We start from the raw sequence: 23758 nt of genomic DNA on the forward strand, positions 1-23758 counted from the left end.
GATGGGTACATGGTGGCCATAAAGGGATGGACATGGTCAGAAACAATGCTCAGGTAGGCCGTGGCATTTAAACGATGCCCAATTGGCACTAAGGGGCCTAAAGTGTGCCATGAAAACATCCCCCACACCATTACACCACCACCAGCAGCCTGCACAGTGGTAACAAGGCATGATGGATCCATGTTCTCATTCTGTTTACGCCAAATTCTGACTCTACCATCTGAATGTCTCAACAGAAATCGAGACTCATCAGACCAGGCAACATTTTTCCAGTCTTCAACTGTCCAATTTTGGTGAGCTCTTGCAAATAGTAGCCTCTTTTTCCTATTTGTAGTGGAGATGAGTGGTACCCGGTGGGGTCTTCTGCTGTTGTAGCCCATCCGCCTCAAGGTTGTGCGTGTTGTGGCTTCACAAATGCTTTGCTGCATACCTTGGTTGTAACAAGTGGTTATTTCAGGCAAAGTTGCTCTTCTATCAACTTGAATCAGTCGGCCCATTCTCCTCTGACCTCTAGCATCAACAAGGCATTTTCAGCCCACAGGACTGCCGCATACTGGATGTTTTTCCTTTTCACACCATTCTTTGTAAACCCTAGAAATGGTTGTGTGTGAAAATCCCAGTAACTGAGCAGATTGTGAAATACTCAGACCGGCCCGTCTGGCACCAACAACCATGCCACACTCAAAATTGCTTAAATCACCTTTCTTTCCCATTCTGACATTCAGTTTGGAGTTCAGGAGATTGTCTTGACCAGGACCACACCCCTAAATGCATTGAAGCAACTGCCATGTGATTGGTTGATTAGATAATTGCATTAATGAGAAATTGAACAGGTGTTCCTAATAATCCTTTAGGTGAGTGTATATATATAATTAATACATATTTGTAATTACACACACAAATTACGTACAATTTGTATATGCATGCATTATATTGTATATATGCCGATATGCCATGCAATTGAAAAAATAATGAAGGTTAACCTGTTTTAATTTGTTTGAGGCTTTTAATAATCTGCACATTGATTGGAAAACTGACTGACATGTTGAATTAATATATATTAAACATAACCTCATCGAGGACAGACACCAGTGAAGCCGATACAGGAGAGGGACATAATAGGACGTAAGGTGCAACTATAAACAATAGCCTAGGCTATACATTGAATCGTATACCCGTATGGCGAATTTGTTCAACATGCAGCTTTTGTTTTTCCTCTGAAAACTGAACGCCTTTTTTTCCGCGCATGGCTAAATCTTCCCCCAAGATCTCCGTGGAAAAGGTCTTCCTCTCAGCATCTCACCGTCACCATGATATATGTGGAGCGATCGCGCCAGAAGGTAGGAAGGTACTATACAGTTACCAATAACACGGTATAACCGACACCGATGAAGCTATAAAGTGAGAATCGATTAAAGCGTTATCGCACACTAGATATGTTTTTAAACGTTGGTTATTTATATACCAGCCTATTCTAAGAAGAAGAAGAAGAGGAAGAAAAAAAAACGTTTGATGTGTTGCAAGGTCATTTCGAGAATAGCCTAATAAACAGGCATATTATAATGCATAGTATAAGCGTGCACGCGTAAATATAGCTTATTATCGATAATATAGTAGCGAAAGCGCACGAGACAATTGATTTTACGCGCACGCTTACAGCTGCCATGGTGTTTTGGTTTATTGACCATGTTCCCTTTCAGTTTGACGAGCAATTAGGCATTACGTTAGTCACATTTTACACGAATTTAATGCACAGCTGGTTGTATTTGACGTTGAGAAACTGTTAATTCATAATGCCAACGAACGTCAAGCGGGCTCATTTGATGAGTTGATGTTGCATTGGTGAATGGTGTTGAAACATTTCATATTTTACTTTAGGCTGTAGTATGTCTCCATGCTCTAAAACGTAAACAAAATACGATTTTTGTAAAAACTAGCCACTGATATTTAAATCAGCCAATTGGTGAAACCACTACATCGCCATTAGAAAAAAAAACGGCATATGCTGATAATATGATGGTGTGAATGTTGATTGGTGTTAAACCTCTCAGACACATTTATTTCACGCTTTTATGGCACAAAACATCTATTATTGCTATTTTGTTCTTTTCAGGTGAAACAAGAGGGATTTGATTCAACATGAGTGCAAGCGCTCGGTGTCGATGGAGTCTCTGAACGCACTGGAGCTCCGTGAACTGGGGAATGGGAGCAGGCGGGATCCTCATCAGGCCTCGTCAGGACCGCGGACAGCGGCCACCGGCATCGAAAACGCCTCGTTCGAAGATGAGGAATCGGGAACGAGAATTCGAATTACCTCCAGAACGTCTCGACCCGCATCGTTGCTTACTCATAGGGAAGTGCCGTCACCGCGTTCCGACGACGAACATGGGCTCGAGTATCACGACCATTCCGTGGATTACGGGTTCATATTCGCGCTGGTGTTCCTCGTGAGCGGAATCGTGTTAGTGGTAATCGCCTATACAATTCCCAGAGAGGCTAAAGTCAATCCGGACCAAGTGACAGCGCGCCAAATGGAGAAACTGGAGATGTACTATGCACAACTCGGTTCTCACCTCGACAAATGCATTATTGCCGGACTTGGTTTGCTTACTATGGGAGGAATGTTGTTATCTATTTTGTTAATGGTCTCTATATGCAAAGGTGAACTGTACCGACGGAGGACTTTCGCCAGAAGACCCATGAAATCGTATGGATCTATTAATATGAGAATGAAGCAGTTGGCTGAGGGGGAAGGGCGGGAAACGCTCGTGGAATGTGAACCAAACGTCACCGCGGACGCTGCCAACGGTAATCGAGTTCCTGCTGGAACGCAAAACACGAAGCAGAACCGAACCACAAATGTCAACTAAAGCTGCATTGCTATGGAGTTATACTTGTGCCACAATTCTGCACACACAAAATTATATTTTGACCGTACGAAATCTTTTCTGCGTGCACAAGATTATATTTTGAGCATGCAAAAAGGTATTTTGCACGCAGAGTGGGAAGGAGGAGAAAGCAAAATCTAAGAATCCTGAGCAAATTCACATTCAAATAAATTTTATTCAAGTGCAAAATTGCAAAAATACAATTTTGTTTGCTCAAAATGAATTCATCGTTGCAAGAAGATACATTGCTTTACAAACCTGAAGATACATTGCTTTACAAAACTGCAAAATAACTTTTTGTGTGCTCAAAATATAATTTAATGCAGAATTGTGGCACATATGTAACTCCATACATTTCATGAAGGAAACACCGGTGCTTGCAGGTAGTATAATGTTTTAAAGATCAGATTTGGAGTTGTGTGGATTTTAGCCAAGGCTACTCTTAAAAGTTAACAACATTGCTTTTCGCCGATATAAACATTTAAATTCGACAGTCTTTATCTTCCTGGAAAACTGACTAAAATATTGATGACATCATCTTGCACTCGTGGGCGTAGCCAAATTTCGTCCAATAAAGTAATCAGTATATTGAGAATCGACAACAGAAATAGGTTTGAATGGAGTCTTTATGTCTGGCTAAAAAAAAATCCTGCTCAATTAGTTGCAGAAAATTGTAGAGAAAAAAACACCCCCCAAAAAAACATTTCAGTCGGTTTTTAGGTGTGATACATTTACATCAAACCGAATTGAGTAATCTTTAACAAAATGTACATATTATGAATGAAGCATAAAGTTAAAGGTGTTGTAAGCAATTTATTCTTTGAAAGTTATGCAAAAAAATGTCCTACGCCCTGAGAGATTTTAATAAAATTAGTGTCCTGAGATATCTCACCGGTCTCTGTGACTGCTCTAGAGTCTGTAAACAACAAACAAAAATGTGTCCGAGGGCTGCAGTCTCTGATGCTTTCGACCTGTCAAACATTTAGCTCGTTCTCACAGTATTGGAGTTGCAACGAATTATTGAGTCTTACTGCCATTTTTATGGCATGTTACTCATAACAGTTGTCAGTTGAGGGCGCTGAGGGTGTTGTTTTTAACAACCGTTTCTGCATGATGTTAGCCTCCATAAAGCTAATTTGGTATCTTTGGAGTGCGGAGATTTGGAAAGAGGGGGCGTGGCTAATTCAACGGCAAAGTCTGGTGGAAATACAATGTCTAAAATTGCTTACTGCACCTTTAAGTTAATAAACTGAAATACTTCAAATTCATGCTTAATTTACTAAAATGCAGAATATTTAATCTATAATACAATTCAGTTTGATAGAAATTTGTCATACAAAAAAAAGGCATACATCTTAATAATAGACTGATGCCACATCCACACTAATACATTTTAATTCGAAAACTCAGTTTTCAGTTTACTAAGGCCATTGTTTTCCAGTCTGCGGTAATTGAGAGCGTTTTCGATGGCGCAAAATGCATTAAAACGTTTTAGTGTGGATGTAGCCTGAAATTGTTTTTTAAGTAAAATAAAAATAGAATATTTTAAGAATGTCAATACAGTGCTGCCTCACAAGTACTAATCGTCAAGCTGTTGGAAATTGCTCGAAACACAAAATGTGATAGTTGGTGCTGAAAGCCAATTGAACGCAGGCCTTTGTATGAAAGCACAATGGCCAACGGTCATAAAGGCATATTATAACTCAACATGCTGCAATATAAACCACCATCAGCTACTTTACATAACTTGAACTAAATGTCTTTATAATCTAACATCACTTAAAGGTACTATGAGTGTAATATATACAAGCAAGCTGTTATTATCCAAGGATGCAATATGCCTTAAAACGTTACAAATGTTCTTTGTATACCGTGAACACATTTAGGTCTGTTTGTATTTGTATGCTGTTAGTGTTTTGCGTAGGTCTTTGATGTTTATGTGGTCATACACTTGTCAAACACTCACTTTCATCACCTCACATTGCTGGAGTAGAGGACAATGTCTATTGCAACCAAGGGACAGACATATGAATGCTTAACATTTTAAACAAAATATCTATTTTACAATATCTGCCATATATGGTAATTTAGTAGATTTGTGCTGAATAATAAAAATGTGAACTTTTACTGTAATGGTGCAAAATGCCTAGATTTCAGTAGAAAATATATATATTGCCATATCAATGTTCAGGTTAAAAATGATCTTTGGTGGTTGTTTTCTCAATGGACAACTGATAAAACACCTATACTGTATGATTTATTAATATGCTGCTCACCCCTTTAAAGACAACGTTTTTGTAACATAAGCAGAGGACATCACGACCATATTTGACATTCATGTGTATTTGATTATAAAGCTGTCTGCACCTATAGCTTCATTTTCCAGCTGAGGTTGTCATTTTTTAAAGAATACTGTTAAAAATACAGCATGATTGTAATCAAACAAAGCGTAATCCTAAGAACGGCAGATGTGTTACCCATCTTAAATGTAAAGATTTACCTGAATGTTAGATTTACAGATATGTGGTATATATCAAAAATGTGTACAGTCACAGAATATTTCTCTGTGCAGTACAGCTTTATACGGGCAATTGATTAAACAAATACAAATGTGAACTAATAGAGTTTAAAGCCAAGCAATGATCAAAAGCATTTTCAAAAGTGCACTTGATTAAGTTCATGGAACATTATTTCAAGAATCAGTTAGCAAGAATTTGTATTTAAGCTCAGTGTAGAATTAAGGTGGTTATGATTTATTATTTTTTTTATTTATTTTTTTTGTGCGTGTGTGTGTGTGTTTGTAAACATTTTAAATAAATTATAATTTAGCTCAATCAACAGCATTTGTGCTGTGATGTTGATTACCACAAATATATATTTTTAGCTTGTCAATCCTTTTCTTCATTTTTATTTTATAATAATCGAGGTTTCAGTTTGGCACTTACAATGGAAGTGAATGGGGCCAATTTTTGGAGGGTTTAAAGACAGAAATGTGACGTTTATAATTTTATAAAAGCACTTACATTAATTCTCCTGTTAAAACTTGTCTATTATTTGAGCTGTAAAGATGTTGTGGTCATTTTTGTGGTCGTTTAAGTTATTTTAGGGTTTACAGCATTTCGTCACCATGGCGAAAAAGTTGTAAAATTGGAAATAACTTATCATAACAAAGGTTAGTATGCGATTTTATATAAACACACATATTAATATTAACACATATATTGTCTACGTTTTATGGCTATACTTTTGAAACAGTGAAAAAGCTATAGTTTTTAACGTTTACGGATTGGCCCCATTCACTTCCATTGTAAGTGCCTCACTGGAACCCAGATTTTTCAAAATAATTTTTTTGGGTAATCAACATAATACCACAAATGCTGTCGATTGAGCTTAAACTTGAACTTGTATTAAAACTGTTCCATTCCTTGAAACAAACAAGACAGGGTAACATTTTGAGAAAAGAAAAAACAATGTATTTGTCACTGTTAAACTGAAATGAAAGGCAGTTGGCATCCAGTGGTTGATGTGAGCACATAGTATCCAAAGCAGATCCCTCCAATAGCATTATGAATAAAATATCAACGGTTAAATCATTGTTCATTTACTTTCCATGAAAAAGTAAATGACATTCCAGGTTTTAAAAATGAGTCTTTACATAATACATTTACTATGACAATGAAAGTCTAATCATTGTTTGAAGATGACTATATATTGTCCTTTTGAAACATTTGGTGGTGTATAAAGTGTGATGCTAAACTCTGTTTAGAATATTATGTCAAAACCGACATTCATGTGCTGTGTTAAATGCTGATGAAAGTGTAATGGATTTGCTGTACTATTTTTTGATATCCAATCTTTTTTTTTTTCATTGCATCACAAAATTATAGTCAATATATTTCATTTATAAACTTTAAGATGTTGGTTGGTTATAGCATGATGTGAAAAGATACCTGGAGAGCGGGAAATGGTAAATTGCTTTTATTTCTTAAATTAAAATATAATCTTGTAAGCACAGGGGCATTAGTATTGAGCACACAAAGCATTTATCTGGCCATTACACCAAGTCTGTTGTACACAAACATACTGTTGGTCTTTTAACACAATCGCATTGCTCGTGCACAAGCCACTATATGAATGTTTTTTACTCACAGTTGAAGTGGCATTGTTTTACTGTCTCAACAGCTACAACCCCAAGGGTCAATTTATAGATGGGTGTTTTAAACTGAACATGAAATAGAAAGTCACATTGGCTATGTTGGGAATGGAAAACTAGCATACTGCACAGTATATACTATATACTTTGCTTACTTTAAAATATTTATTTTTTTCCATTCTAGGCACAATATATATACTACATACTGCAGAAACAGTAAGAGTAGTATGGTAGTATGCCATTACAATCATAGCCAGAGAACAAACTATAATACATCTGGGGCCCTGACAGCTTGTAGTTGTTTGGGATAATCTGATGCAGCTGCTCATCTTTTCTTACCAAATTAACATAATTGTAAACTCTGTGAAGATTAACAATGGCAGCAAGCGAAATAATTCCAAGAGAGCTCATACTGCAGAGGTTAAACAGTGTGTACAGTACTTGTGTGGGCCATATTGACTGTTATTTCTTTTTTAAATTGAATGCAGTGCCATGGTACTTTTGGGTCAATCACTCTTTTTCTCTGCCTTTGAATGTAGAAAGCAGGGGTATTTGAATTTGCATGTGTCAAGGCTGTACGTTTTCCTATATGTTAAAAGCAAATGTTTCATCTTTTTTATATTGTTACATATGTGAAATAAACCTTTTTGTTGCTATACCGTTCAATTGAATTGATTGATTTATTACTGTAGTGGTACAATGGTACAATAATGGTGTGAAATAGCACTTTCACCATGACACTAAATGATTACCATATTCCTAAACTATGGTACTAAAATAGGGATTATAGCATTACACAAATAATTTATTCTAGTGTCCAAAAACATCTCCAAACAAATAAAATATAATTGTACATACGAACTAAATAGACATGCAAATACAATAACTAAAAGTATGCTCTCTCTCTCTCTCTCTCTCTCTCTCTCTCTCTCTCTCTCTCCAAAACATGCAGGCATGAGTTCCAAGATCTCATTCAGTTCCATTCTGTGACATCTGAGCCATCATTGAGTCTGTGTTATGTACAAGGCGCAATCTCCTGGTGATTATATGTAATAAGAGTGAATGATCCTCTCTGCCCATATTTGGATGACTTCCACCTCTGGTTGCAGCAATCTTAATCCTATTATGATTGGTTTCCATGATGCTGAACAACCTATTACATCATTTCCGATGAAGTCATCTGATTCAGGAAATCTAACGTGCTTTTAGCCAGATAGCACATTATGTGCTGTCAGCACACTGTGCCATGTGTGGATTATCTAATGATCTATGCATCTGATTACATTGTCATCATTTTAAAAGATAATCGCCTCCTAATGTTATATGATATTTTATGTTCCGTTTATGTTTTGTGAACTTATAAGCAAAGTCGCTGCATATAAGCATCACCTGTTTACATGTAACACGTGTGTTAAAGACATACAGCCATTGCTTGCTATATTTTTTGTCTGTGAGTGAAACAAATAGGCTGGTTGTATTCTACTCTTTGAGAGCTTTCTAAAGACAAATGGACATGGCTATTTGATCAGTTTGATGTTTTTACAGATTACATTAAACTGTCCAGTGCAAAATTTCTGATTTGTCTGCTAATTTCAAAGCACTTGTTCAGTACTGGTCATAATGACTGCATGCACAAGTACAGCTTCAAAGCTTTAAAACAATACCTATTGTCATGTAAAAATGTTTAATATCATCTGATCATCCGAGCTTAAAGGGTTAATCAGTATGCCATAATTTGATGCTCTATAAACTTAAGTAAAAGTTAGAATGACTGTGATTATTGTATTTTTGTAATTAAGGCCCATACATCTCAGTTCAATGCAATTGCAGTAAATTTCTAACTTATCACATATTTTGTAATTAAATGTGAAGCTAAAGAAGATTGAGACAGAACTTTTTCTTTATCACGACTACCAGCTCTATCTTCCAAGTACACTAAACACAACTAAACCAATTGGCACTTTATTCTTATAGTGATATACAGTACTTTAGCCCAGTCATTGTTTAAGGACACTCAGTGCGTGAGTCACAGTGAGCCTGCCATGTCAATCCAACTGTCCTCTGTGACTCACAGTGGCCATTACAGACATTGATTTCTTCCACATCTGCTGCAGCTTTCACCATGTCCCTCTCACTTAAGTGACCATCTCCAGCAGCTACAGTTTCATCTATTGATAATGTGAAGTGGAAAGAGACTAGATAACAAGACAAACTGCGAATTTAACAAGTTATAATAAAGTTACAGGCACTTTTCTTTTATTATCTGTTTAAAATGTATGAGGCTTATCTGTGTCTTTTTCATTTAATCAATGACAACAACTATTACCGTTTCACTTAGCAGGTATGTGACCTACCTGTTTGTTTTATGTTGTTTTTTTTTTTTTATATATATATCTTTAATGAAAGATCTATCAGAACAAAGAAACAGTTTTGCTGGACAAAAAGCAGTTTATTTCACCATTTCACTATTAATAAAAGAACAAACAGGAAAAATGCAAATCAATTATTAAAAAAATAATAATTATCTGTACTTGCTTTGTCAAAACAATACAGATTTTGTGTTAATTTCATCACAACCTTTTTAAGTAGGCTTAATCAAATGTAAAGTGCATGTCCCTGTGGGGCAGGGAGTAGTCTGGAAAGTTATGGAAAAAGCTTTTTTCCCTACAACAGAAAAGTGGTGCATCTTCTTTATTCTACATGAACATGTCATCATAACCTGGCGGGGGCATGTGATCGGGGTCTGGCCTGAAACAAATGACATAAGAGATAAGTAAGTGATTTGATCACACTAATATCACATTAACATGTATAATGTATTAAATCTTGTGGCTATACTTTTGAAACAGTGAGTATTTTAATGTTTACAGATTGTCCCCATTCACTTCCATTGTAAGTGCCTCACTGTAACCCAGATTTGTGCTTTTTTTAAAGAAAATAAGGGACGAGTCGAAATTACTTTTCAAGGTAGTCAATATTATGCCACAAATGCTGTCGATTGAGCTTAACTTGTATTGAATCCGGAACATTCCTTTAAAGGTAAAGTGTGTAATTAAAATGTAAAAATTATTTGTCCCATCACAGGTTCATGTGCAGAGATAGCTATGAGTGAGCCATTCATAGGTTAATTAATTTCCCTGAAAAGTGTTAATACTTTGGCACTATCTGGCTCTTACCCAGGTCTGTGACGTCCAACTGGACCAAAGGGGTCAAAGCGGGCACCAGGGGGCACAGCGCCTGGCGGGAGGACTCCAGGAATCCCAGATGAGGGGTCAAACCCTGATCGAGGAAACCCGGCACGTAATGGGTCAACAATCATTCCTCCAGCCCTTCCTCTGGAAAGGATGAGGATGAGATATTTTTCATTTTTGGGTGAACTATTCATTTAAGAAACTTAAATCACATGTATGTACATGCGGATATACAGATGCTTGTATAGGCAAATGAATGAACTGCTCACCCAAAGGGGTCAAGGTCAGCACCTCCTGCAGCAAATGGAGCCATCGGGTCAGGCCTTAAACAAACAACACACAAAGAACAGAATTAAAAGTGTTCTGTTTTACTGTAGTGACAACAAAGTGTTTGATTTTAACAGATATTTTATTGTTTTAGCACTATGTAACTGTTGTGATGTTTATGTTTCATTGACTTTCATTCATCTTCCAAAGCAACCAATATGACAAGGTTAGCCTCTCTACTGCCCCAACCATGGGCTGGTCATGTGATCTTAATATGGCAGCCACCGTTAGGGGGCAACCCGCCTTGTCTTTTTCAAGACCACTGATATGTGTAAATTAGAGCTGGCGATTTAACGTGTTCAATCAGTGCAATGAATTACACTGGCGGCCAAAAGTTTGGAATAATATACAGATTTAGCTGTTTCAAAAGGAAATTGGTACTTTAATTCACCAAAGTGGCATTCAACTGATCACAAAGTATAGTCAGGACATTACTGCAAAAAACATCAACATCACTATTTGAAAAAAGTCATTTTTGATCAAATCTAAAGACAGGCCCATTTCCAGCAGCCATCACTGCAACACCTTATCCTTAAGTAATCATGCTAAATTGATCATTTGTTACTAGAAAATCACTCGCCATTATATCAAACAAAGTTGAAAGATATTTGGTTCATTAAATTAAGCTTATCATTGTCTTTGTGTTTGTTTTTGAGTTGCCACAGTATGCAATAGTGTGTCTTAAGGTCAATATTAGGTCAAAAATGGCAAAAAAGAAACAACTTTCTCTAGAAACTCATCATTCAATCATTGTTTGGAGGAATGAAGGACTATACAATGCTTGAAATTGACCAAAAAACTGAAGATTTCATACAAAGGTGTACACTACAGTCTTCAAAGACAAAGGACAACTGTCTCTAACAAGGACAGAAAGAGATGTGGAAGACCAGATGTACAACTAAACGAGGATAAGTACATCAGAGTCTCTAGTTTGAGAACTAGACGCCTCACATGTCCTCCGCTGACAGCTTCATTGAATTCTACCCGCTCAACACCAGTTTCATGTACAATAGTAAAGAGAAGACTCAGGGGTGCAGGACTTATGGGAAGAATTGCAAAGGAAAAGACACTTTTTCAATATGACAACGAAACACAGATAACGGACAACAGATCATTGGAAAAGAGTGTTATGGATTTTAAACCCATTGAGCTTTTGTGGGATCAGCTAGACTGTAAGGTGCTGACTCTAAGGTGAGAAGTACCCGATAAGACAGCCACATCTATGGCAAGTGCTACAGGAAGTGTGGGGTGAAATGTCACCTGAGTATCTGGACAAACTGACAGCTAGAATGCAAAGGATATCATTGCTGTCATTGCTGCACGTGGAGGATTTTTTGATGAGAAATCTTTGAAGTAGTTTAAGTTCTGATAAAAATATTTTTCAAATTATCATAGTTTTTCCACATTATTAATGTACTGACTATACATTGTGATCAGTTGAATGCCACTTTGGTGAATAAAAGTACAAATTACTTTCCATAAGAGCAAAATCTTTACATTATTCCAAACTTTTGGTCGCCAGTGTATATCAAAAATATTGCGTTAAAATTTATGCAATTAATCATGTCCCCAGACCTTAATAAGAAAGATTCCGGAGCAATTCAAGCTTGAGGAAATCGAAACTCCAGCTGTATAGGCAATGCGCATCTTATACAGTGAACAAACCACACACACATCGACAGCAGAGAGCACAACGTTCTTGTGTTTAAACACTTGATGGAGTGCAAATCCGAAGGCAGGGATCCCAAGATGTGTTTTTCTTAGTTTCAAACTAAGTTAAACTTGACATAGCGACCTCCAAAAAAGCAAAAGAGCATCCGTCTGACGCAGGTGTACATTGATGCATCCTTAGACAAGCCCTTATAATAAATCTCGGACTGATTGATGAATTCAATTGCAAAATGGATTGCTGTGAACTGTAGGCCATTGACTGGCTTATGTTCAATAATATGAAAATAAACAATACATTGGACTTTTTGTATTGACTTTTAGGTAACACTTTACAATAAGGTTCCATTCGTTAACATTAGTTAATTAATTAGGTATCATGAATAAACAAATAACAGTAGGTTTTTATAGCATTTATTCATCTTTGTTAATGTAAGTCAATAAAAATTAATTGTTCATTGTGTATTATTATTTTGTATAACATATATACATATTATGGAGTGGTGGTGGCGTAGTGGCTAAAGCACAGGGCTGTTAATCAGAAGGTTGCTGGTTCAAACCTCACGGCCACCACCATTGTGTCCTTGAGCAAGGCACTTAACTCCAGGTTGTTCCGGGGGGAATGTAATAAGTGCACTGTAAGTCGCTTTGGATAAAAGAGTCTGCCAAATGCGTAAATGTAAATATTATTTAAATATAACTATTTAATAACTATATATTGAATTATTGTTATTTGAGGGGCTTTTTCAGCAAATACTTATATATGCGATAAACTGTTATTAATCGTCAAACCATATAATTCATTTGATAAAATCTTTTAAATCGATTGACAGCCCCAGTGTGAATGTTAACCATTTCAAACATTATTGTTAAAAGCACTATTATTTGCTTTAGATGTAAAATGTTGACGGAAATTTCTGGGTTCAATCCAAGTTAAGCTCAATCAACAGCATTTATGGCATAATGTTGATGACCACAAAAAACATTTTGACTCTTCCCTCATTTATAAAAAAGAAAAAAGAATAACCAAAAAACCCAGTTACAGTAAGGCACTTACAATGGAAGTGAATGGGGTCAATCCATAAACACTGAAATACAGACTGTTTCAAAAGTATAGCCACAAGACATAAACAATATGATTTTAGTGTGATACAATTTGGGATTTACTGTTTTTTACCAGCATTATGTCACAATATTGGATATACCTTTACACAGAAAAGGTTAGTAAGCGATTTTATCACACTAAAATCATGTTAACACATACAGTACAATGTTTGTGTTGTGGCAATAATGTGAAACAATGTTTAATTTAATGTGAGTGCCTCAATGTAATGATTTTAGTTTTTTTTGCTCTTTTTAAAAAGAAATGTGGGATGAGTCGAAATTATTATTTGAGGCAATCAATATTATGCCACAAATGCCGTCAATAGAGTTTAACTTGTACTGAACCCGGAATATTCCTTTAAGTGAAAAAATGTACTTAATGTGCATTTAAATCAATAACTGAATAATTAATCAAAAACAACATATTTAACAAAAACAAGGTTTATCCTTACTTTTTGAAGTATGTACTATACATCCTTATTTGGATTATTAATTAGGAAGCTTATAGTTCTGACCTAATTTTTGAATCTCCATATATTATTTGTAGTGTCGCAACATAACCAAATTTCCCAGAGTGACTCAGCTAAATGTTTTTAAAGGCCACGGGGTCTTTCACTTTAAATTGAGACACTTTCTGTGTGGCTGGCAGCAGACTGAATTACCATCCTGCCCACAGCAACAGCCAAGTCAATAAATCACTGCCATCATAAAGAATCTGATAGGGGTCACCACGAACAAAGAAAGACAAACAACTAAATCCATCTCTGGGTTTCTGCCATGTCCTTAAAGGAACATTCTGGAATCAATACAAGTTACACTCACTCGGTAGCATTTGTTGCATAATGTTGATTACCACAAAAATTAGTTTCGACTCGTCCCTCCTTTTCGTTGAAAAAAGTACGAATCTGGGTTACAGTGAGACACTTACAATGGAAGTGAAAGGGGCCAATCTTTGTAAACGTTAAAATACTCACGGTTTACAAAGTATAGCCAAAAACGTAAACAATATGTGTTTACATGATTTTATTGTGTTAAAATCACTTACTAACCTTTTCTGTGCCATTATCACTGTAATCTGGTAGCAGTCCGTTACAAAACTGATATTTTAAACAACTTTACAGCTCAAATAATAGATGAGTTTGAACAGAAGAATTAATGTAAGAGCTTTTATAAAATAATAAGCTTAATATTTCTGCCTTTAAACCCTCCAAAAATTGGCCCCAATCACTTCCATTGTAAGTGTCTCACTGTGACCTTGAGTTTTGCATTTTTTAAAGAAAAGAAGGGACGAGTCAAAACAAATTTTTGTCGTAATCGATATTATGCCACAAATGCTGTCGATTAAGCTTATATTGGACCCAGAAAATGCCTTTAAGGACACAAATACGTGTCTCTCCTCTAATTTCTTGCTTTAAAATTTTCATTTTATTTTGCAGACATTTTTACTGAGAGACAATAGAGGCATCAGCTGAGGTTGAAATGTACGGGTGGATTTGAACTGTGAACTAATTCTCAGTGCATCTCCTATATTGGCTCACACTGCTTTGCTCTGTTCCACAGTTTGCCCTGCCAGACACACAACCCCCCACAACCCTCAGACTTAGTGCAGAAGTGAGTGCTCTCTCAGGACCCGTGCTTTAAATATTAAATAAGACAGAGGACATGAGCTGACACCAAGACAACCCACACTCACATAACTCGCTCTCAAAACACCCCATAATGACCTTCACACACATACATACCCAGTTCTGCCTTTATTTACGAATGGGCTTTAACTTACACATTCACACGACTTGAAAATACAACACAGTGTCATTTCCAGCACATCTCATATTCTGCATTGTGTTTAATAGAATTCTGTGTTTGAAATGACGCTTATATAAGTGACATTCTTTTAGGTTTTTGAAATAAAACGACTGAATCCTTTGTCTTGCTATGGCCAACTTCATAGCTAACATTTCATGTATCCTAAATACAAACAATTAAATCGTATTTTCACAGTATTTGCATAATGTCTTGCCCAAAAGTGATTATTATTTAGATTTTTCTTTGTTTTCTTTTCATATTTCATGCTCTACATTGACACTTTTGTCCACTTGGTTAACAAGTACACTAACCTTTGAAAACAAAATAATTTTCACACAAATATTGAACTGACTTACGTTTACAAACTCTTTGTTTATAGACATGTAATAATTAGTATTTTACAAATGGGTTTTTTAATTCTAAAAAGTCTGGGTCGGGACAAGGCTAAAACAATAAAATCTGTACATAAAAGGCATTTGAAAAGCATCATAAATAAATGATGAAGGCCTGGTAAAAGGTTAGTGGCCTTGATATAACAAAAGAAAAGTAGAATTTTGTTAGTTTTAATACAAATCAACCCATGGGACATGAAATTGCCTGATGTTGAGAAACACCCATGTTATGTTTTTCTGATTAAGCTTTAAGGGTGTTTATTTTAACCTTAACATTATTTGCATTTACAATTACATATACTATTAATTCACGAGTGTTAGACAGTTGTTAGACAGACTTGGAAGTAGGTATTAAGCCCATTCACACATGCAGCCACTATACAGCTTGAAGTCACTAGTCTCTTTACTGTAAAGTCACTAGTGAGTGTTCGTACTGATGTCACTCTAATGTTATTGGTGGAATCCAAGTATGGCCATGTCTTTTGAAAATATAAATCACAGCTGAGATATATTGCTGGTACAACAATATTCCATTCTAATTTGAAAGGAATTTGTTTTCTTGTCACAAAAAATGAACATTCTGCCGTGGAGTTTAATAGAAACTACAGCAGTGCAAAATCATTAACCAAATGCATTACCTCTAAATGTATAAAATCTACTAATCAATCTCACTCGACAAAACATCATTCTAATTCGACAAATAAACATAAGAGTTGATGGTGTGAGTCTACAGCACCCCTTTAACATGTGAAAATGCTCGTGAGGCATTTTGCGGTCACTGTACAATAATTTTTTTTCCACACTTACGGAGGTAAACTGGACCTGGCATATCACAATCAGACAGCTACGACACACTGCACCTTTTCATAATACAAGCGTTTAATTGTTATTTGTGTAATTCTGCTTAATTTTTAGGTTTGAACTGGTTAATAATTTGTGTTAAAATGTGTAGTTGACATGAAATTTCAAACAAAGTCAGGTTCGCATTATTTTGCATGCAAGTTCATAGCATTAAAGAAAATTATATTTGTACTTTTTCAAATTAATTTGTCATCCTACATTTTTTAGAGGCTTAAATGTGATTAAAATTGTTGTAAACGGAATATAAAATAAAACAGCCACTTTCACGGTGTGTGTGTGTGTGTGTGTGTATATATATATATATATATATATATAAATATAAATGTAGTGTCACCCCTCCCTCCATCCCTGTTTAATGGTCAAAAAATCTACTCACCTTAACTATAACACAATGAGTGAATGATATGAGAAGATGGCCAGAGGTGTCTTACAGAGATGTTTTTAAAGGGTTAGTTCACCCAAAAATTATCTCATAATTTACATCCTAGGTGTACATGACTTTCTTCGTTCAGCCAAACACAATCAGAGTTATATCAAAAATATCCTGGCTCTTCCAAGCTTCAAAAAAGTAATCCATACAGCTCCAGGGGGTTAATAAAGGCTTAAATGTGATTAAAATGGTTGTAAACGGAATATAAAATAAAACATCCACTTTCACATGTGTATGTTTGTCTATGTATGTATATATATATATATATATATATATATATATATATATATATATATATATATATATATATCCATCCATCCATCCATCCATCCATCATCAACCGCTATCCTGTGTACAGGGTCTGGGGCTGAGCCTATATATATATATATTATTTTTTTTTTATTTATTTTTTTTTTTAAAGTAATCCATACGGCTCCAGGGGGTTAATAAAGGCCTTCTGAAGCGAAGCAATGCGTTTTTGTAAGGAAAAATATCCACATTTATAACTTTAGAAACTATAATCACTGGCTTCCTCTATTCTCTGCACTTCCACATTCGTCACTTCTCACCGGAGCTTACACTACGCCTACGTTATACACCGGAACTCGACTCTCTCACGAAAGTGCAGACGGCTGTTACCGGATGCCAGTGATTATAGTTTATAAAGTTATAAATATGGATATTTTTCTTACAAAAGTCCAAGAGACAAGATTTTCAAGATGGCTGCGCACTAGTTTCTCTGGCGCATAAGGTGAAATAATAGTGAAATCGCTGTCTTGCCTGCACTCCATGCCATTATCACACAGGAGATGGATGACGTGAGCTCCACTGACACCGTCGTTACTCCTATTGGTTGTCAATGCCGAAAGTTACTCATTATTTGCATAAAGTTAAACTTTTCCCACATCTAGTCACCAGAGGTCACTCATGTCACCGGCTCTATTTGAAAATAAATGTTATCAGGTCGCTTTGCCATTAGAAGTCACTACGTGTGTGAACGGGAGAGACAACTAGAAGTAAGCCATTCGTGGTTTATTATTATAGCACTGCTCTTTTTGTTTGAGTGGTCTGGTACATCAAATTCTGGCTCAACCAATGGCGTAAGTTTAAGGCGGATCTATCTGATTGGAAACCATTATTTCTGCAATACAGTTTGGTAGCACAGAATGTTATATTTAAAGGAATCTTGTTGTAACCCACTGTCAGCTCATTGAAAAGTTATGGTGTAATAGGAATAATAGGATTGAACTTGTAATAACAACTTTAAATTATGGTCACTGGGATTCTGGAAGTCAAAATAGAAGGTTATGGCATAAGAATATACAGTACATATTACATGAATGTTTCAACTGTGTTTTAAAAAATAGCGTAGACAAGTTAAATTACAAGTTATTCAGTGTGTGCATTAACGCATATTGCCAAACAGATGCTCGTGAACACAACTGGGGCCCACTGGAGGCAGTAACCATAGCAACATGCTGCTAATGTACTTTCTGTTAGGATCAGTAATTTGGCTAAATATGCTACACCAAATCCATAAAATTAGCACCAGAAAATTAGAAAGAGATTTCTTTGAAAAACTGACCCCTTCGGAGTCATTGTGTAATTTTAATAAATTAAAGAATGAGAGAATTAATGCATGTTTACCAGTTTGGTGGATGTCTGGTCGGGGGAACTCTGGGCTGGATCAGGAGAGGATCGCTGTTTGAGTCTCTTGAATTTGCGGCTCTTTCACTCTCTCTCTTCTTCTCTATCTTTCTTTGACGCTCGTCCTTTTCAGTTGGCAACAGTGAGGACTTCAGCTTCTTGGTCAACTCATCTAGGTTCTTAAACACACTGAGAGAAAGACATTAAAAACCATAAATGGTTACATTATTTTTAAATGACTTCTTAAAGAAAAATATGAATTATGTGACCATTTAATCGCTCTCATATTGTTCCAAAAGCTTTCTTTCTTTTGTGGAACACAAATGATGTTAGACAGAATGTTAGCCTAGTCAGCATTCACTTTGGAAAAAAGCAAAAAGGACAGAAGGAAAAGGACAAGCTTGACAGAAAGAAGTACCCTGATGCCCATGGTTTCACAAAGCCATTTACCACGAAGGAGTTGGAAGCTAGAATAGCCAGTTTAACGCCAGGGAAAGCCATAGGTCTAGACAAGATTGCAAGAAATAAAACATCTTGGCCCAGAGGCAAAAAAAATGGCTTCTAGAACTGTTCAACCACTGCCTGTCAAAAATTATTTCCCTAAATTCTATCAGTGTGACTAACATCTCCATTTGTGTCCCATGGAAGTAAATGATGACACAATGTTCATTTTTGGGTGAACTATCCCTATTTGAATAGTTCAGGTTCAGATCAAAATCACTTTCTGTGACATACTGTACATTTAGACATCTTTAAGACACATTGTTTATAAAGTGGCTTTTTAATACAGAGTGAAATGGCATAGATTTAGTGTCTTAAAGTAATATTCTGGGTAAAATACCAGCATTTGTGGCATAACTTTGATTACCATTCAATTTGTTCATCCTTTAAATAAAAGCAAACATTTTTAGATAATTTTAACACAGAAATGTTGAAGAAAATGAAAATGGTAATGTCTGCACTTATAGAGCGCTTTTTAACCTTAGCGGTTTTCAAAGTGCTTTACACTGTGAACTCATTCACCCATTCACAGACACACTCACACACCAATGACGGCAGAGCTGCCATGCAAGGTGCTAGCCAACCATTGGGAGCAACTTGGGGTCCAGTGTCTTACCCAAGGACACTTCGGCATGCGGAGTCATGTGGGGAATCGAACCACCAATCCTGCGATTAGTGGACAATCTGCTCTTCCACCTTCATCCCAGATTTGTATGACTTTCCTTCTTCAGCAGAAATGAGCGAAGATTTTTATAAGCACATTTCAGCTCTTTTTTGTCCATACAATGGAACTATACAGGTGCCATCAGACTGCTGGCCATTTGACGGTCCAAAAGTCACATTAAGGCAGCACAAAAATAATCCAAGCGACTCCAGTCGATCAATTAATGTCTTCTGAAGAAAATCAATAGGTTTGTGTAACCCTTTATTAACTTTAATAAATCGCTTCCATCCAGCAGTCGATGCATCACTGACATAAGAGCAATGGCGCGTTCACGCAAAAAGTTGGAAGCGTGCACTTTGTATACAGCATCTAATAAATTATGCATTGCGTTTTCATCTCATCTTTAACTAATTCGTTTCAAAATCAAAAAGAGAAAAAAATCTATCCATGTTATAGTATAATTCTATTATAAGCAATTCCCAAAATCTCCAATTTCCAAAATCATTATCCCTCAGTCTTTCAGATTGTGGGAGTTCTTGTACAAGTTTTAGTGATCTGTTTTAAGGCTGCATTACAAATTAATCTACATGTGCAGTATATTGTTCTGTTTCGTTCCTTAAAGCCAAAGTGAGTCTATCCAAAATAAGGTTTTCTGAATGGACTTCAATTGTGCAGTTAAATATTAAGTTAATCTGTCTAATCATGTCATTCCAATATATTTTTTATATAGGGCACACATATAGAATATGACTATAATGAGCCTTATTATCCAAACAATTTCGCCAACAAGGCTCTTTTTGCCTTTTACTTTTAACCAGATAGGTTAATGTCAAATTTTCACCAACCTTTCAAAAGTCTGTAGATTAGCCTCATCTATGTAGTCGCTGACGTTAACTGTGAGATCTGTTACTTTTTCTGTTGTTGAGTCCTGCAATAACAAAATGAATAATTAACTGTGGAAAGCAATTCATCTAGCGTTACCCATGATGACATGCATTACAGTAATGACTGATTACCATTAAATTGAAGATGAGGGTTGAATCCACTGTGAAGGCTTTGAGCAGTATGCTTGACTTGTCATCTTTTGATCTGTATCTGAGTGTGTAGAGCTCCTTGCTCTCATTCCAGCCGGAGGGAAGCAGTTCAGATTTCTTTTCTCCATCTCGAGGCTGCGTGAAAGATTTGTGATTAATAAAGAAACAGGCAAATGTTTGTGCTAACTTGCAACAAAATTATTAACGTATTACTAGGTAACTTTCATTAGCCAAGGAGTGATTATTTAAAAATGTGCTTATGGCATTGCAAAGTTAATGTAACAATGTGGACTTATTTTACAAAGTAAGTATTTATTAAACAAAGAAGAGTGGCCCCAAAAATTATTCAGACACTAAAGATACTTAAATAAATGTAGTTGCAATATACAGTATAAAAAAAATGTCAAACCAAGTGGTATTTATTTTAAAGAATGATAGCAAAAGCACTCTTTTCAAGTATCAACTATCTCCATTTGTTTACAGATGTGGCTTGATTTAGTATGCAAATATAAGTGTGCCTTAAGAGTTGACATTTTTTGTGGGGTTACTGTATGTACACTGGCGGCCAAAGGTTTGGAATAATAAGATTTTGCTACTTTTATTCACCAAAGTGGCATTCAACAGATCACAATGTATAGTCAAGACATTAATACCTTGAAACATTACAATTACAATTTGACAAAATAATGTTCAGAACTTCTTAAAACTACTTCAAAAAATCCTCCATGTGCAGCAACGACAGCTTTGCAGATCCTTGGCATTTTAGCTGTCAGTTTGTCAAGATACTCAGGTGACATTTCACCCCACACTTCCTGTAGCACTTGCCATAGATGTGGCTGTCTTGTCGGGCACTTCTCACACACCGTACAGTCTAGCTGATCCCACAAAAGCTCAATGGGGTTAAAATCCATAACACTCTTTTCCAATTATCTTTTGTCTGATATCTGTGTTTCTTTGCCCACTCAAACCTTTTCTTTTTGTTTTTCTGTTTTAAAAGAGGGGTTTTCTTTGCAATTCTTCCCATAAGGCTGCACCCCTGAGTCTTCTCTTTACTGTTGTACATGAAACTGGTGTTGAGCGGGTAGAATTCAATGAAGCTGTCAGCTGAGGACATGTGAGGTTTCTTTTTCTCATACTAGATACTCTGATGTATTTATCTTTTTGTTTAGTTGTACATCTGGCCTTCCACATCTTTTAATGTCCTTGTTATAGCCGGTTACAGTCCTTGATGACTTTAGTGTACACCTTTGTATGAAATCTTCAGTTTTTGGCAATTTCAAGCATTGTATAGCAATGACTGACTGATGAGTTTCCAGAGAAAGAGAGTTTCTTTTTTTGTTGTTGCCATTTTTTACCTAATATTGACCTTAAGACATGCCAGTCGCATACTGTGACAACTCAAAAACAAACACAAAGACAATGTTAAGCTTCATCTAATGAACCAAATAGCTTGCAACAGTTATAATGGAACAGATATAATGGAAAGTAATTTTATAGTACCAAATGATCAATTTAGCATGATTACTCAAGGATAAGGTGTTGGAGTGATGGCTGCTGGAAATGGGGCCTGACAGGATTTGATCAAAAATATTTTTTTTCAAATAGTGATGGTGCAGTTTTTTTTTACATCAGTAATGTCCTGACTTTGTGATCAGTTGAATGCCACTTTGATGAACTAAAATACAAATTTCCTTCCGAAACACCAAAACCTGTACATTATTCCAAAACTTTTGGCCGTCCGTGTGTATAAAACGCTGTATGGTATTTCAGAAACGAAACTCACATCCCACATAGATAGATGACGGCTAGTTTTGTAACAGACTATCATAAACAAACCGTTAAATCATCATTCACTCACCTCATCTCCAGTCCCCAGACATTTATAGCCGTTTTTCACTATTTCCCAGTGTACAAAACAAATTAAAGCATCTTGAGAGGTGGTTATAGAGTTTGACACGCAGTTAAAGAGCAGCTCTAGTCCTGCCATCTTTAAAAACACACTTATGTTTACAAGAAATGAAACCTAAACAAACCAGCCGCGTGACACATAAAACGCGACCTTATTCTGTGTACATGGCATATGTATTCATGCAGCTGTGACACTGTTATTCAGTCTGAACTCAATTATGTTCTGAAAGAAATGTACGTTTATTAAAAGGTAAAATCCACAAATGTTCATTTCTAATTGTGTTGGTCATGCTGTAGAGGTCCGATGAGATAAAACGTCCGGAGTGAAACAACTGAGCGAATGTTCATTCTGCTGAAATAAATCATTTAAATGTTATTTAAAAAATAATATTTAAAATATTTAATATTTTACATGAATTTAGGAATAGTTTTTCGAAGTGTTTGTTAGACTAAAAAAATGCTGTTTTCTTTGTGGAGATCATACAGTGTGAAATGCTATAATTGTTTTGTTCACTTTTTAAAGACTTGATTCATATTGTATTATTAGAAGGCTTCTTTTATGATTTTATGTATAAAATATGTTCACGGGTGAAAATGAAATGACTGTAAATTAGTTTGTGTATATGATGGGGCATTGTTTGAAAATAAATATTAAAATGAATGTATTGTATTATTTTATAATATATTCATTACTGTTTTGTTGTATGTTTACAATATTATATTAAGAGAGTTATAAGACCAAAGAGTTACCTTATAGTTAGTTAGTTAGAGTTAGTACTTTTTATGAAAAGAAAATGAAGCATGTTTGTGTAAATGATGGGGCACTGATAGAAAATAAATTAATGTTTTAATTTAGAATAGAAAATTATTTTATTTAATTATATTATTTGTATTTTTTTATTTGATAATTTATATATTTCTATTTTGTTTTTGTTTTTACAGTTTGTAATTTTATTTTTAAATAAGAGAGATTATTAAAATCATGTAGTAAAGATGAAAGAGGTATAACTAATAACACTAGTTTATTATTAAGTGAATAAGATAAATATCGAAAAAAGAAAATTCTCCCCATAGTGAAAAGAATTAGTATATATATATATATATATATATATATATATATATATATATATATATATATATATATATATATATATATACTATATACTGTATGTGTGTGTGTGTGT

The 23758-nt window shown here is 35.5% G+C and overlaps 2 protein-coding genes across 2 annotated transcripts; one reads left to right on the forward strand and one right to left on the reverse strand.

Annotated features, from left to right (window-relative positions):
- Window positions 1-1204: 1204 nt before the first annotated feature.
- On the forward strand, window positions 1205-3143 carry LOC127646547 (transmembrane protein 74B-like). Its single transcript, XM_052130301.1, has 2 exons — window positions 1205-1340; window positions 2114-3143. The coding sequence occupies exon 2, from the start codon at window positions 2163-2165 to the stop codon at window positions 2868-2870; it is 708 nt and encodes a 235-aa protein (XP_051986261.1). The 5' UTR covers window positions 1205-1340; window positions 2114-2162; the 3' UTR covers window positions 2871-3143.
- A 6334-nt stretch (window positions 3144-9477) lies between these two features.
- On the reverse strand, window positions 9478-22874 carry LOC127646543 (proteasome inhibitor PI31 subunit-like). Its single transcript, XM_052130296.1, has 7 exons — window positions 22525-22874; window positions 20649-20801; window positions 20478-20560; window positions 18468-18656; window positions 10502-10555; window positions 10218-10376; window positions 9478-9789 (listed from the first exon to the last, which is right to left on the reverse strand). Exons 1-7 carry the CDS (start codon window positions 22651-22653, stop codon window positions 9738-9740), a joined length of 819 nt encoding a protein of 272 aa, XP_051986256.1. The 5' UTR covers window positions 22654-22874; the 3' UTR covers window positions 9478-9737.
- Between the last annotated feature and the right edge of the window lie 884 nt (window positions 22875-23758).

The sequence above is a fragment of the Xyrauchen texanus genome, chromosome 7 (genome assembly GCF_025860055.1).
Source record: "Xyrauchen texanus isolate HMW12.3.18 chromosome 7, RBS_HiC_50CHRs, whole genome shotgun sequence".
NCBI lineage: Eukaryota > Metazoa > Chordata > Actinopteri > Cypriniformes > Catostomidae > Xyrauchen > Xyrauchen texanus.

Coding starts and splice junctions, on each gene's coding strand:
- LOC127646547 (XM_052130301.1), top strand. CDS start 2,163: ATGGAGTCTCTGAACGCACTGGAGCTCCGTGAACTGGGGAATGGGAGC.
- LOC127646543 (XM_052130296.1), bottom strand. CDS start 22,653: ATGGCAGGACTAGAGCTGCTCTTTAACTGCGTGTCAAACTCTATAACC. Junction 20,561..20,648: donor CCCTCATCTTCAATTTAATG/GTAATCAGTCAT, acceptor TTGTTATTGCAG/GACTCAACAACAGAAAAAGT. Junction 10,556..18,467: donor ACCAGACATCCACCAAACTG/GTAAACATGCAT, acceptor TGTTTGTTTAAG/GCCTGACCCGATGGCTCCAT.